Raw genomic sequence first — 13,901 nt, forward strand, 5'->3', positions numbered from 1 at the left:
TCTCAACAAAAACAAACAAACAAAACTGTAGTGTTTTTAATCAAATCGATAAATTCAGCAAAAGCATTAGTATGGTGCAAAATTTGTGTTCAATCAGATAACCTAACCGCAAACCAGGGGCCCGATAGAATTCTGGCACAGGAATATGGCACGCATTGCACAAAGATGGGGAGGAACACGGGGTTTATAGGGGCCCACCAGTTAATTTTTGCCCTTGGGCTACCTAGGTAATTCTGCCGTGGTGTCCAATCGCAGGAATAAATCTGTGAGCAGATAAATATCTGTCGGTCAATAAGGAGATCCTGATTCTGCGCAGTGCGCTTCTCGGTGTCCCATGACGTAATGTGACGTTCCCTGTCAGAATCCAGGAAGTGGACCTGTCGCTGTTGTTTGTGTTCGTTGGTCGCTAAACGTCTGTTTTTCTGATTCAATATATCGCTTTCACGGGCCGAAATGGCGACGTTTATTTCAGTCCCGTTAAAAAAGGCATCAGAAGTGGATCTGGTGAAACCGCTGTCTAAGTTTGTAACCACCACGTACCCAGCGGGCGAGGAGCAGGGAGAGTATATCCGCGCGGTGGAGGAGTTGAACAAGCTCCGTAAGAACGCGCTGGGAAGGCCGCTGGACAAACACGAGAGCTCCCTGGAGATCCTGCTCAGGTACACAGCCCTCCTTTTATAACACACCTAAACTAACTACCACGTTACTAACACTCGGAGCAACCTTTTTACCAGTGGCAGCGAGTTAGCTCGTTGCCGCACCCAGATGTGTTAGCTTTTAGTAGCTAACCTGGGAGCTAATGTTAGTCAAGCTAATATGCTAGGAGGTGTTTCGCCCCATAATAACTGACTCATATGTTATTCATGCCTTGTTTGCTTGAGAGGCTAACACAGAATTGACTCGTTAACTTATGTAACTTAACTGTCAGTTACTTTAAGATTAAATTAAACTTGTAAGCCGAGTTAGTTTTGATCTTTAGCTGTGGCTTATTCATCGAAATGACTCTAACAAAACTCTACATAATTTACTTTAGCATTAGAGTTAGCTTCAACGTTCAGCTTAACCTTTATTGTCCCCAAGGTGAAACACAGAACACACACAGACTTGAACATGATAAAATGTTTAAAATAATATTTAAAACGTAAGCTAAAACCCCACCACCCAAGCTCAAATAAAACTTTACAGTGACAGTATGACAATAATTGGTGTATATCCAGCCATCATCAATCAATCACATGCCACTTTAGACTGATCATCAGCTGATTCATATTATTCCTGAGTTTGGTGTAATGACATTAACAGAGGTCCCAGCTACTAACTATGACTTGTGAATATACCCAGAAAATCGGCAGCCTACAAATCCATTCACACGCATTCAACCTCATGAGCACCTTTTTGATATGGTTACATTACCTGTGTAGCTACACAGCACCAGTGAGAAAGCCCATGCGCAGCCAGCACACTGTCAGATGTCCTTCACATTCAGACCCACATACACCTTAGTGGCCTGGAAATAGAGCCGCAGATTTTAAAGGACAACAGCTGTGAGTGAATGAGAATCAGAAGCATGAAGAGACATGAGCTACAGAGAAGGCTTTTATATAGTCTGCCAAGGGATTTGAGGTTTTGCTCTGGCTGTATAAAACATACACGTGATTAGAGTGTTACGCATGTTTGCATAGAGGAACTGTGACAGAAGGTTTGTTAATCAAAGTTCCTCTGTGTGCAATGCTCTATTTCCCTGCCTAGGTGTTGTTGACTGCTGTGTTGCTCTTATGTAATTATACAGACAGTGTAATGACTGAGCCCTAATGAAGAAAGCCACAGATATCTTGCCTGAGTTTGCCTGCTCCTTAACCTTAATATTATGTATGAAAAGCAACATGGTCTAGGTGACATACTAGGCAAACTTTGCTCTCTCACATTTCAATCTTTCTTGTCTATGACACATGAGCTGTTCACTGCACAGGGTTTGTCCAGATTACATGAGTAGCCAGGTATGCACATGCAGGGTTACATTTTTCCCCCCACTTTGAGCTACTTTCTAGCCGCAGTGCAAAGTGGATTTGTCTTGTGAGTGCCAAGATTAGGCACTTTGAATATTAAAGACTGTACCAGCTCATGGTGCTGAGTGTTAATAGCCGACAAGTTGAGCGCACCTGAACTGGAGTAATGCAAAACATTTATTTACCTTTTAACACAATAGGTTGTCTTCACTCATGTGACTTTATAATGCTTTTCTGAAACGCAGTACTTGGTTGATGATCATGGCTCAACAATGGATCTGTATTAGCCTCAGTTTGAAGTGTCATCATTGCAGTCTCTGAACTTATGTTACTTTACTTAAAAATCATCCCAATTCTAAATTTGGGGAAAAGAGAGAACTGATGTCCAATGTCTTTTGACATATAACCTGAGACCTGGGAGACAAATGGTTGGATCAGTGCATCCCTGGTTTATGTCCATAGTTTATTAAGTATTTGAGAGAACATCTAAAGAAAATGACCTGTACTGCCTGAAAAGTAAGTATTTCTCAACTAGACTGTTTTAATCTGGGGATATAATTAACTAACTTTTAAGTTTAAGTGTCATTGGCTTACAACTGTATAGAGCATTTGAAATTCTTTGTGTAGCAGATTTAGGATGGGTTAGTAGATACTTGGTCTTGGCCAGTTAGCAACATGGTGAAAACTAGCATGTCTTTGCAAAATGGGCCCGCCATTGCTCACTGCTAGCACTGTTGGCTTTCTGCGTGTGCCGTCTGTTAGCCATATGCCGGGTATCCAGGGTGACGGGCCGTGTCCTTTTCAAAGTGGCGCAGACACCGCTATTGAGTCACCATGATAATCATTGTTTTGTCTAGGATGTTTTCTTTTTCTTGGCCAACCAGGAGGCACACCTCATCTCAGCTTTCCTCCGTGCATGTGTGTGTCCTTGTGTGTCTGAATAGGAAACACAAGGATAACAAATCAATAAAGCCAGTCTTGTTTATGATTACATTTGTGCTCCAGTCTTTTGTGGCCCTGCAAAAGCTGGATGGATTAACTAGTAATAGGGGATTCCCCAACCGGCCTCTCTGCATGTTGTCATTCCTAATAATAGAATATTAAGGCGAAGAGCTGAGGAGCCGTGTGTGCGTATGTGGACATTTTTTTTTCCTGAGTCATTGTCAAGTGTCTCTGAAATGGCAGAGCTTCCTCAGACCACAGATTTGCGGTTATGTCATATTATAATCACTACCCCTTAAGTTTCTCAAGTTTGATTTACTGTATGGATTTATCTTTTTTTCTCCTTTAAGTATTTTTAACTAAACTTAAGTTTAAAAATAATCTAAATAAAGATGTCCCTGTCTTTACTATGAACACAATCTGTAGAAAACAATTATAGCAGGTATTTTTGGGGTTTGGACATACAAGAAAACTGGTTTTAATCCTGCCATATCTTTCTTTCTCCAGATACTATGATCAGCTGTGTGCTGTCGAGGCTAAGTTTCCCTTCTCTGAAAACCAGGTACCTAATTAGACAGCACTAGGGCTGAACAATAAGCAAAGAAAATCATATTGTGATTATTTTAACACATTTAAGATTTTAGTGGGAATGTTAATTGTTGCATTTTGTTTACACTGTAAAAAATGTAAAAATGATGGTGATGTTATTTTTTGCTGGTGTCTGTACCAAACAAGCGTGTTCCCTTACGTCTGGAAAATATGATGTGTAGTGTGTCACTACAATGCTTCACTTATAGTGATATGTGGTGACACATTTGGCCCTTAATCAAAAAATTACAGCTACTGAGGTTTGGGTACTGCACTTAGCTATTATGCCATTTTGATTTGAGTTCCCAAACAGAAGAACTTGAACACAAAGCCTCTCTCTGTTTCCACAGCTCTGCTTAACCTTCACATGGAAGGATGCCTTTGATAAAGGGTCGCTGTTCGGTGGCTCAGTGAAGCTCGGTAAGTGCAACCCCTAACAAGTGCATTTCTGTCGGTGGAACATCTGTCTGTGTGGGTGTACAGGTACAGTTGGCTGCAGAAGGAAATTATATTAAGAACAGTTAAAGACGATATAAGGCTTAGCCCATGGGGTACATATCTGTCACACTATGTCTTAATTCATCTGTTCCTTTATGTGTCTATCTGACTTTGTCTCTCTCACTCACTCACTCACTCACTCACTCACTCACTCTCACACACACAAACACACAAACACACAAACAAACACACACACACAACAAAGCTTTCTACTACTAAATAGGTCCCTGTTGTATTTTGCATCCAGAAACAGGCCTGACAAGGTGTCTTGTAGGGTTTGAAGATAAAATAAACCTTTGACATATGTAAGATAAAGACATGACACCGGTATGTTCGTTCGTAATATAAATGTATGTCAGGGTCAGAGGCTGACAGGTCCTAACAGCAACAAACAAAAAAAAACTTTTAAAAATCAAGTCCATGTGAAATGGAAAAAATAATGAGAGCAAATAATCCCCTGATTCTTTAGACTGCTCTTTGTTGAGTTCAGTCTTCACATTTATTCTCTTCACGCTTGGATCTTTTGTTCTCTGTGGTGAATTGTGGGAGCTCAGGGCCGTGGGATTCTTTCCAGTTTACTATGGGCGAGAAAAATGTAGAGTGAAGCAGAAGAAAGTGTTGGTTGGAGAAAATGCCAACTCCACAAAAGAAAACGGCTTCAACAAACCAGAAAGCAGTTAATATCCGATACAGTTGTGTGTCAGTCTTTCCGTCTTGTCATCGGTCATCACTTTTTAGCAGTCTTAATGTCACAGATTCAGTGGAAATGTGCCAGTGTGATATGAAAATTTGTTATTCTATACGTCAAGTTGTCCCTGAAAAGAAACAGAATGGCTTTAAGATTCTGATCAAGTCGACAACAAAAAGGCCCTCAAGGCAAATTATTTCTTTATCTGATGTGTTTTGTTTTTGTGTATTGCAGCATTGGCCAGTTTGGGCTATGAGAAGACATGTGTGTTGTTCAACGCAGCAGCGCTGGCCAGTCAGATCGCCACAGAGCAAAACCTGGACAACGATGAGGGGCTGAAGGCTGCAGCCAAATACTACCAGGTGCGTACGACCACACAATTATGTACAATGAACAAAATTATAAACGCAACACTTTTGTTTTTGCCCCCATTCATCATGAGCTGAACTCAAAGATCTAAGACTTTCTCTATGTACACAGAAGGCCTATTTCTCTCAAATATTGTTCACAAATCTGTCAAAATCTGGGTCAGTGAGCACCTCTCCTTTGCCGAGATAATCCATCCACCTCACAGGTGTGGCATATCAAGATGCTGGTCAGACAGCATGGGTATTGCACAGGTGTGTCTTAGGCTGGCCACAATATCTAATCTTTATTTTGTATCTGTATTTCCTGAATATTTATCAAAAGAAAAAACATACCATTCATTCCCCGCTTCTCAGACTGAGGACGGGGACATGACATAACCAAGAAAAAATTGTTTTTACATGTGAAGACGAGTCAAATGCATCAGCATTAATTTTATGTCAATTAGCAGTAAATATATAAGTGAAGTTCATGTCTCAAAGCAAAAGTAGATCTGGGGCCTGTTTCACTAGGGCTTCAACTAACAGTTATTTTCATTATCAATTAATTTGTGGATCATTTTCTCGATTAATAGATTAGTTGTTTGGTCTATAAAATGTCCTCACAGAAAAATGTCATCAGGTGTTTCTAGGGCTGGGCGATGTGGGCAAAAAGTCATATCCCGGTATTGTTGGGTATAAAATATATATCGGTATTTTCTTCTAAGCGGGGCGGGGGGGGGCGTAGGTTAGCGGGCATATTACTACTTTTTTGTAACTTAGCTTGTTTCTTATTTCTTATTCACCATTTTAATTATACTTCATTCTCCATCTTAAGTATCACTCACTTATTGAATTCGCCTCCTTCAGTTCTCTTCCTACTCACAGACCTAATGTCTCCGCTGCAAACACATCAGCGTTCCCTGCTTTTTTTGGCCGTTTTTCCATTACCAATACCAGCTCAACTCACCTCGACTACGAAAAAATTACCTGGTAGCAGGTACAAATACGACTTGTAGCGTAATCAATGTGTTTCTCTGATAAATGGTACAATGTGTCGCCTAACCTGAGCGGCTCGCCGAAGTGAAGTGTATGTGTGGGAAATACTGAATGAACCGTGCTTTTCTTTTTACAAGCCAGGTCTTTAACAGTGTTGGCCAGCTCTCTGTCTCCCTCCATCTTGTTAGAGACTTTGTGAGTAGACTGCTGCGTGCAGATGCACAGGGAGGGGCGGGGCTGCACGGTGAGGGAGAGAGAGGAGCAAACACTGGTAGGACTTTACGAAACATAAATTAACTCAACATCAAACTATATCGGTATAAACGATATTGTCTAAATTCCTATCTCTTTTGAAATTATATCGGTATACCGATATACTGCCCAGCCCTAAGTGTTTCCTAAGATGAAATCCTCAAACATCTTATTTTGTCCACTACCCAAAGAAATTGAGTTTTCTGTCATAGAGGAGTAAAGAAACCAGAAATGTTCAAATTTAAGAGGCTGGAAATCTGTCTGTAAATGACGAATTAATTAGCAAAATAGTTGGAGATTAATTTCATAGTTGAATACTTATCGATTAGTTGACTAATTGTTTCACTAATCAAAATAAACTCCATACTTGTGACCTGCAGGTTTGGGGTTAGAGATGTGCAGCTAGGACTGTTTAGGAGTGAGGTTTACGTGAATTCCAGTCTTGGCAGGAGTTTCTCATCAGTTTCTTTCTTTATCTGACTCTCTATCCAGCTGGCCAGCGGAGCGTTTGGCCACATCAAGGACACAGTGCTGTCAGCGCTAAACAGGGAGCCCACCATGGACATCTCCCCCGAGACTGTGGGTACCCTGAGCATTATCATGCTGGCCCAGGCCCAGGAGGTCTTCTTCCTTAAAGCCACCTCAGGTACAGAGTCACCTCAGTCGTCCAAACACATTCGTCGTCTTCACTTTGAGACGGTTACATCATAAACTGATGGAGAGACTTTTGAGAGCACTATCATTATGATTTATCTCTGCTTCTGTCATGTCGAGGATCAGAAGAAGAATGTCCCAGTCCCTAGTTTTAAAAGTGCGTTATAGACATGGACCACTACGCCTTAAGTGCAATTTATACTTCAAATTGACGGCGTAGGCTACGGGGCTATGCAGAGGCTACGCCGTCGCTTGACGTGCACCACCTCAAAAAATGTATTACACGTCGAGTCGACGCAGACCGTAAGCTCTGTGATTTGTCGGCTGGGTAGCCTTGCAATGCCTCCGAGCCGACCGGAAGTACCCCACGCTTTGAGGTAACATTTACTAGCGGCCAAAACGGCGGCTGTAACACAGTGAATCAATATATTTGACCGTCTCAACCCGAGCGAAATGACTCATTTCGCTATCAGAATGTGATCCATTCGGTCGGTAACATGTGAAAAGGCTACACCAGCACGTATACAATTTTACCCCCGTTTACGTTAGCGGAGCCTAATTCAACACAGTGGAGGCTGTAGCGCTACTGCCGACTAGCGTTTTGCAGAATGACGGACACACCTACACACAAGTATAAATGCATGGCTACGTGCATAGCCTATGGCGTAGGTACGGACGTAAACCCTACACAGGAGTATAAATGGGCCTTTAGCCCTTTTTGCTCACTTATGTGTCTAACAGATGTATGGACACTGGTATCACAAATCTGCCACTCACGCAGATATAAAGCCAGCAGAGCAGTTGCACTTAATAAAGAGGATATTTAATTGTGCACAGAGCCTCTGTCCCAGTTCTGTCTACAGAGTTGCTTATTAAAGTTTTTAAGTTTAACAGTTTTAAAGGTCATAAAATAAGCACCCATTTAAAAAATTTGAACTATATTTTTTGCTGAGACGGTGAGTTTTCGTAAATAAGTTTTTGTACTTTTTCAATGTGAGGGCAGTTTCATCATGTAGAAAAACTGTGTGAAATGAGTGTTAACAAGAAACAGCAAACCACAGATAGGTCTGAGCGGAGCACACATTTGTGTATAATTTGTACTCTTAAATGCGGCTTTTTCACCCATTAGATAAGATGAAAGATGCTGTCATTGCAAAGCTGGCCAATCAGGCAGCAGATTTCTACGGCGATGCCTTCAAGCAGTGCCAGTACAAAGACAACCTTCCCAAGGTATGTGAAGGAAACACACACGGAGCTACACACAAACCCCCAAAAAGGCAGTAACAAATGCATTCACAGTCAGCCATGTGTTCAGTGTGGTGAGATGCATACAGAGTTTGGATTTTGTATGCTTTGGAGTGTGTTTTGTCTGTCTGATTGTGCATATTGTTTTGTATGTGTGTATTTCTGGAATATAAGACTTGCAGAGTTGTACTCATGTCGGGGGACTGTCCACATGCAACCTCTCTCTGTTCTCATTGGTCCGTTTCCATCCTGTTTTCACTCTGATTTGGTTGGTTACTACTAAGCTGCAGTTTGACTTGTTTTCATCCTGATTCGTTTCTCACCATCTAATCATGGGCATCTGAAGTACTTACTGCCTGTCGAACACTGAAACACACACACGCACTACTTCACACCTCAGATTTTATATTTTGAGGTTAATTACATAAAAGTACTTACACCAGCTATTCAAAATGAGCCTAGTTATAAGTGTTTACTAAATGGAGATGTTTGCATTTAATTAAAATTAACACGGGTTGCACAACACAAACATTTCTTACTTGTTAGTTGAGATGTTAATAAATATTTGTAGGCTACCTATCAATGCCCAGGTGAAGTGTTGGAGGTGATGTAGAATATGGTCAATACATCTGACCTGACAAAATGCTGTTTAATAATGATTTAAACTGAGATTTTGAATTACAAACGCTGTGCCAGTAACTACCTAGATGACAAAATAACATTCTCACTGTAAACTACAAACTACTTACGCTAAAATACACATTTCTGTGATCAGTGAATTAGTCAGTCAACAGAAAATTAATTGACAACTAATTAATTATTGTTAATAATTAGTTATTTTATTATTATTTAGCATTTTTTGCTTTATATTTCCTGGTTCCAGCTTCTGACGTGAGGATTTGACGCTTTTTTTTTAATCGTTGTGATTTGAATCACTTTGAGTAATTAACAGATTAATTGATAATAAAAATGATCCTTATTATAATCCTAATCCATATAAAACGATCAAAGTCATACCAAGTTGAAGTTTAGTATATTGATTGATCCATAAAACTTTTCTTGTGATGCTAAAGTTAATAAAGCTGTTAAGCAGCCTCTGTGTTCTCCCTGAATGCGTGAAAACAAACCTACACATGCACTGTCAGTTACATGCACACACAGATATGGCTGTGGGATGCTTGATAAAGGTGTAGCAGCTTTTGCTGAAAGGTTAAACACTCATGGCCTGTTCTGTTTTCTCTCTCGTTGTCTTCCTTTCTTTCTGCATCCCCCGTGGTCGTGGCCGCGGCGTTGGCATTGGATGTGTGTGTGTGTGTGTGTGTGTGTGTGTGTGTGTGCGTGCGCGCGCGCTTGTGTTGTGTTTGCACACCTCTGACTGCTTATGCCTGTTTGTGATTGGCTTCTGTGATGTCATTTGTGATTTGACCTCGCTGGTGTGCGTCTGCCATTTTGTGGTTTGCCTTGCCATCGTGCGTGCGTGTTCATTTATCTGTTTGCGTGCCTGCGTGTTGCTCTGTGGTTGCCTCTCCCTGGTCAGTATTTTTATTTTCAGGAAGTGCTGCCTGTGCTGGCGGCCAAGCACTGCATCTTGCAAGCCAACGCTGAGCTGCACCAGAGCATCCTGGCCAAGCAGAAGAAACGCTTTGGAGAGGAGATCGCTCGCCTGCAGGTACACAGCTTTCACATGACTTTAAGGTTATTTCCCACAGTGTCTGGTACTCTCAGTAATTCAGCTGTCAAATAGTGTGGCTACTCATACATTATTTCTAATGTCTCATGTAATCTTTAAAAGATGGACAGATATTAAACATTGACATACATGCCTTGAAGTTCCACATCAAAACCAATAAACATATTTAAGAAGAACATTTCCATCTTCTCTCCTTTGGTCTGTGTATCCATCCAGCATGCAGCAGAGCTGGTGAAGACGGTGGCGTCTCGCTACGACGAATATGTGAGCGTTAAGGACCTGACCGAGAAGATCAACCGAGCCCTCACCGCAGCCAAAAAAGACAATGACTTTATCTACCACGACCGTGTGCCTGAGGTCAAGGATCTGGAGCACATTGGCAAGGCAGCGCTGGTCAAAGCCACCTCCATCACTCCTCCACTCAGCCAGAAATTCACAGGTGAGATTCACAAACTCAACAGTGACATAAAACTTAAGTATATACATCTGAGTAGTAGAGACAAAGGAAAGTGTTTTGCCAGAGAAAGTGCTGTGTCAAAGTCCTTGTCAGTTTGATCCAATTAACATCAGAAACTTTAAACATATAGTTTGACTTTCTGTGAAATAGGCTTATTCAGTTAAGAGTTAGATGTCTCCGCTTGTTGCCTGCTAACCTCATGGCAAGAATTTAGGAAGTTACTGCCACTTTTTGTACGGATTTAACAAAACAAGATAATAATTGTATTAGTGAGCTTTAGCGGTGCTGGTAGGCAGATTGTGTGACCTTTCTGTCTTTGCGCTAAGCTAAGAGACTGCTAGCTGTAGTTGTATATATCTGTGAGAGATATGAAAGTATAATTATAATTAAATAACAATAATAATTGTTATTTTCATATAACTCTAAATAATTGTAAATCCCAAGATATCAAACTACTACTCATCTATGATTATTTGTTGTAACACAGCTTCTAATGCTTGTCATTTGAGCAAGATTTTCAGACCTTTTACATTAACGGATACAACGGGGTCAGCAAATAAGTGTGGCATCGGGCCAAATTTTTGTCAAGCTGTTACATGGCGGGCCAGAACATAGCCAAATTACTTCAAAACCTTTGATACTCATGCGTACGTTTAGCTCAGTCGGTAGAGTGCGGGACTTTCGTTAGGAGAGTTGTATGATCGATCCCAACATCCTGCTTTTTTTTTTTTTTTTCCTCTCTTGCGCGCGCGTGTGTGTGTGTGTGTGTGTGTGTGTGTGTGGGCCGCGAGTCCCAGCGTTTGATCATCATTCATAAACCTATGGACGCTTATTTTCATTTCCCTGAGTAAATTCAGGGGAATCCAATCACATGTTTACGGACGGCTTTTTCAGAGATGTGTCAAGCAAGCCAGTATCTTTTGAATGTCCTTCAGAACCTTTCAAAGTAAAAGCTCAATAAACTCAACATGAATTATTGCTGCCAAAAGAGTTATCATGCTTTTATTTTGTAGGCACAATCACTTGAGGAAGTGATTATGTGAGTAACTGTTGCTGTCATGACCGAGATCTATTTCAGCACCAGCCGCAGATATTTTGCATGATTCCATCCAAACTCACTGCTTAAAAACACGACTTTAAACTCACTGTGTAGAGAGTGGAAGATGGGATCTTTAAAATAGGCTACAACACACACTGTCTGGCATTTTTTTTAATTAGTTGTGTATGTTGTTCCTTTCTCTTCAGACTTGTTTGAGAAAATGGTCCCCATGGCGGTGCAGCACTCCATGAGCATTTACAACCAGAGGAAGGCTGAGACCGTTAACAGACTGGTGGGAACAATGAGGGAGGCCACCAATCTCTGCAACGGGTACACTGTCCTGTGTTTATATGACCATACGTTGCTCTGCTTGTGCACATTGCACTGGCCATGCATGTTAAATTGTTTTCCCATGAAACATGTCTGAGTGCTTGTGTCTCCATGAAATAGATGGATTTATTAAAAATGAATAACATAATGGTGTAGGTCCATTAATATGTCAATGAGTGTACTTTTGTTTTTAGTGTAGTGCCCTAAATAACACTAATGTATTTGTACCACTCAATTTGATGATGCTAATGCTTGACAATTAGAGTATTTTGTCCAAAGAGAAGGTGCAATGCACTTTCATTTGTTTTCTTTTTCTTTTGAATTATAGTTATATAACTTTATTTAAATACTAAAATGCTCAGTAAGATTTTAATGGTGATGGGAGGACACAGGTTGACATTTAGAGACCCTAATAACTGACATGTGATGATGTGTAACTGTCCATCAGGGTGTTGGCGTCCCTAAACCTGCCAGCTGCTCTGGAGGATCTGTCAGGAGACTCTATTCCACAATCCATTGCTGAGAAGGCGCGATCCATCGTGCAACAGGGAGGCCTGCAGAGCATCGAACAGCTAATCAAAGACCTGCCTGAGCTTCTGACCCGCAACAGAGAGATCCTGGACGAGGTCAGACGCAGAGAAACACACTGAATTATGCATGTTTAACTGCGCTGTGTAGATCCCAGTGATTTACCCTCTCATCTTACTACTAACCATAACCATAGATTAATTAAAAAAGTAAAGGGGGGAAAAAGTAAAGAAGGCACTTTTAGAAGTTCAGACATTCTAACAGCTTATTTGTCATATGGCTTTGCTTTCTTGACAAAATAGCATATGAATGAAATGCTGTTTAGCAGCTGACTTGGACTTTTCTACCACTGCTTCCAGAAGAACTAATGAATACTAAAAACTCATAATCTCCCCTAATGGCGGAAATCCCAGATCAGGAACATCACTGAAATCTAATCCACTGATCTTTGGGCCAAGGACTGTCTCTCCACCAGCTTCAGCCAGCACGTTTTTTTTAGACATCTTGCTGACTAACAAATAAACAGACGGGAGTAAAAACATAAAACACAAAATGCTTCCAAGTTTGTTGGCAGAGTTGAAAAGTCCACACCAAAATGTCCTAATTTCCCCCAAAATGGAGTCTGTTGGGTTGTATAAAGACAAAGAGCCATTACTGAAAATTAAAAAACAAAAAAGCCAAAAATCAGATTTAATATTATTTACTTGAAATCAAAACTTTAGACTTTTTACTTTTATTTAAACACATGAAAGTAGTGCTGAAAATCATCAACAATTTTGATAATTGAATAATGGTTTTAATTTTTCTGGACTCTCAAATAGAAGAAAGAAGAGCAGTAAATGTTGTCACAGTAAATTTAATATTTTGGACTGTGGGTCTCTGAACTTGTTATGTGTGTTTTTTGCCATTTTATAGACAATATAATTTATTGATAAATCAATGTAATGAACTAATTGGTAGTTGTGGCCCTACATGACAGTGTGTTCTGTATAGTTTCCATGAGATGTCTGCGTAATTATTTGCAGAAGTCAGATAATACTTACAGCCCAAATGACTAATTAATAATAAAGGTGTAATCCTCTGATCTTGTGTGTGTGTGTATCGTATTGTATTTAGTCTCTGAAGATGCTGGATGATGAAGAGACGACAGACAACGAGCTGAGAACCAAGTTCAACCAGCGTTGGAACAGAACTCCTTCTGGAGACCTTTACAAGCCCCTTCGTGCAGGTACTCACTCACTCACTCACTCTCTCTTTCTCTCTTTCTCTCTTTCACTCTTTCACTCACTCACTCACTCACTCACTCTCTCTTTCTCTCTCTCTTTCACTCACTCACTCACTCACTCACTCACTCACTCACTCTCTCTTTCTCTCTCTCTTTCTCTCTCTCTTTCACTCACTCACTCACTCTCTCTTTCTCTCTCTCTTTCTCTCACTCACTCACTCTCTCACTCACTCTCTCTCTCTTTCTCTCTCTTTCACTCACTCACACTCTCTCTCTCTCTCTTTCTCTCTCTCTCTCTCTCTCTTTCTCTCTCTCTCTCTCTCTCTCTCTCTTTCTCTCTCTCTCTCTCTCTTTCTCTCTCTCTCTCTTTCTCTCTCTCTCTCTCTCTCTCTTTCTCTCTCTCTCTCTCTCTCTCT

General features: G+C 40.7%; 1 protein-coding gene across 4 annotated transcripts in view; it reads left to right on the top strand.

Moving 5' to 3' along the window:
- The first annotated feature begins 321 nt into the window (after positions 1 to 321).
- Positions 322 to 13,901, top strand: part of LOC123976471 (programmed cell death 6 interacting protein) — an 18,300-nt gene continuing 4,720 nt past the window's right edge. For 2 of the 4 annotated variants that reach the window (XM_046058679.1, XM_046058680.1), the window contains exons 1-11: positions 323 to 659; positions 3,456 to 3,510; positions 3,887 to 3,956; positions 4,957 to 5,084; positions 6,810 to 6,963; positions 8,101 to 8,201; positions 9,769 to 9,885; positions 10,123 to 10,345; positions 11,609 to 11,732; positions 12,181 to 12,358; positions 13,377 to 13,488. In XM_046058679.1, the coding sequence (XP_045914635.1) occupies positions 454 to 659; positions 3,456 to 3,510; positions 3,887 to 3,956; positions 4,957 to 5,084; positions 6,810 to 6,963; positions 8,101 to 8,201; positions 9,769 to 9,885; positions 10,123 to 10,345; positions 11,609 to 11,732; positions 12,181 to 12,358; positions 13,377 to 13,488 (1,468 nt within the window). In that variant the 5' untranslated portion in view covers positions 323 to 453. Of the gene's footprint in view, positions 660 to 3,455; positions 3,511 to 3,886; positions 3,957 to 4,956; positions 5,085 to 6,809; positions 6,964 to 8,100; positions 8,202 to 9,753; positions 9,886 to 10,122; positions 10,346 to 11,608; positions 11,733 to 12,180; positions 12,359 to 13,376; positions 13,489 to 13,901 lie in introns of all 4 variants that reach the window. The other 2 variants (XM_046058678.1, XM_046058677.1) reach the window with 2 other exon arrangements.

Source organism: Micropterus dolomieu, linkage group LG09 (assembly GCF_021292245.1).
Source record: "Micropterus dolomieu isolate WLL.071019.BEF.003 ecotype Adirondacks linkage group LG09, ASM2129224v1, whole genome shotgun sequence".
Lineage (NCBI taxonomy): Eukaryota > Metazoa > Chordata > Actinopteri > Centrarchiformes > Centrarchidae > Micropterus > Micropterus dolomieu.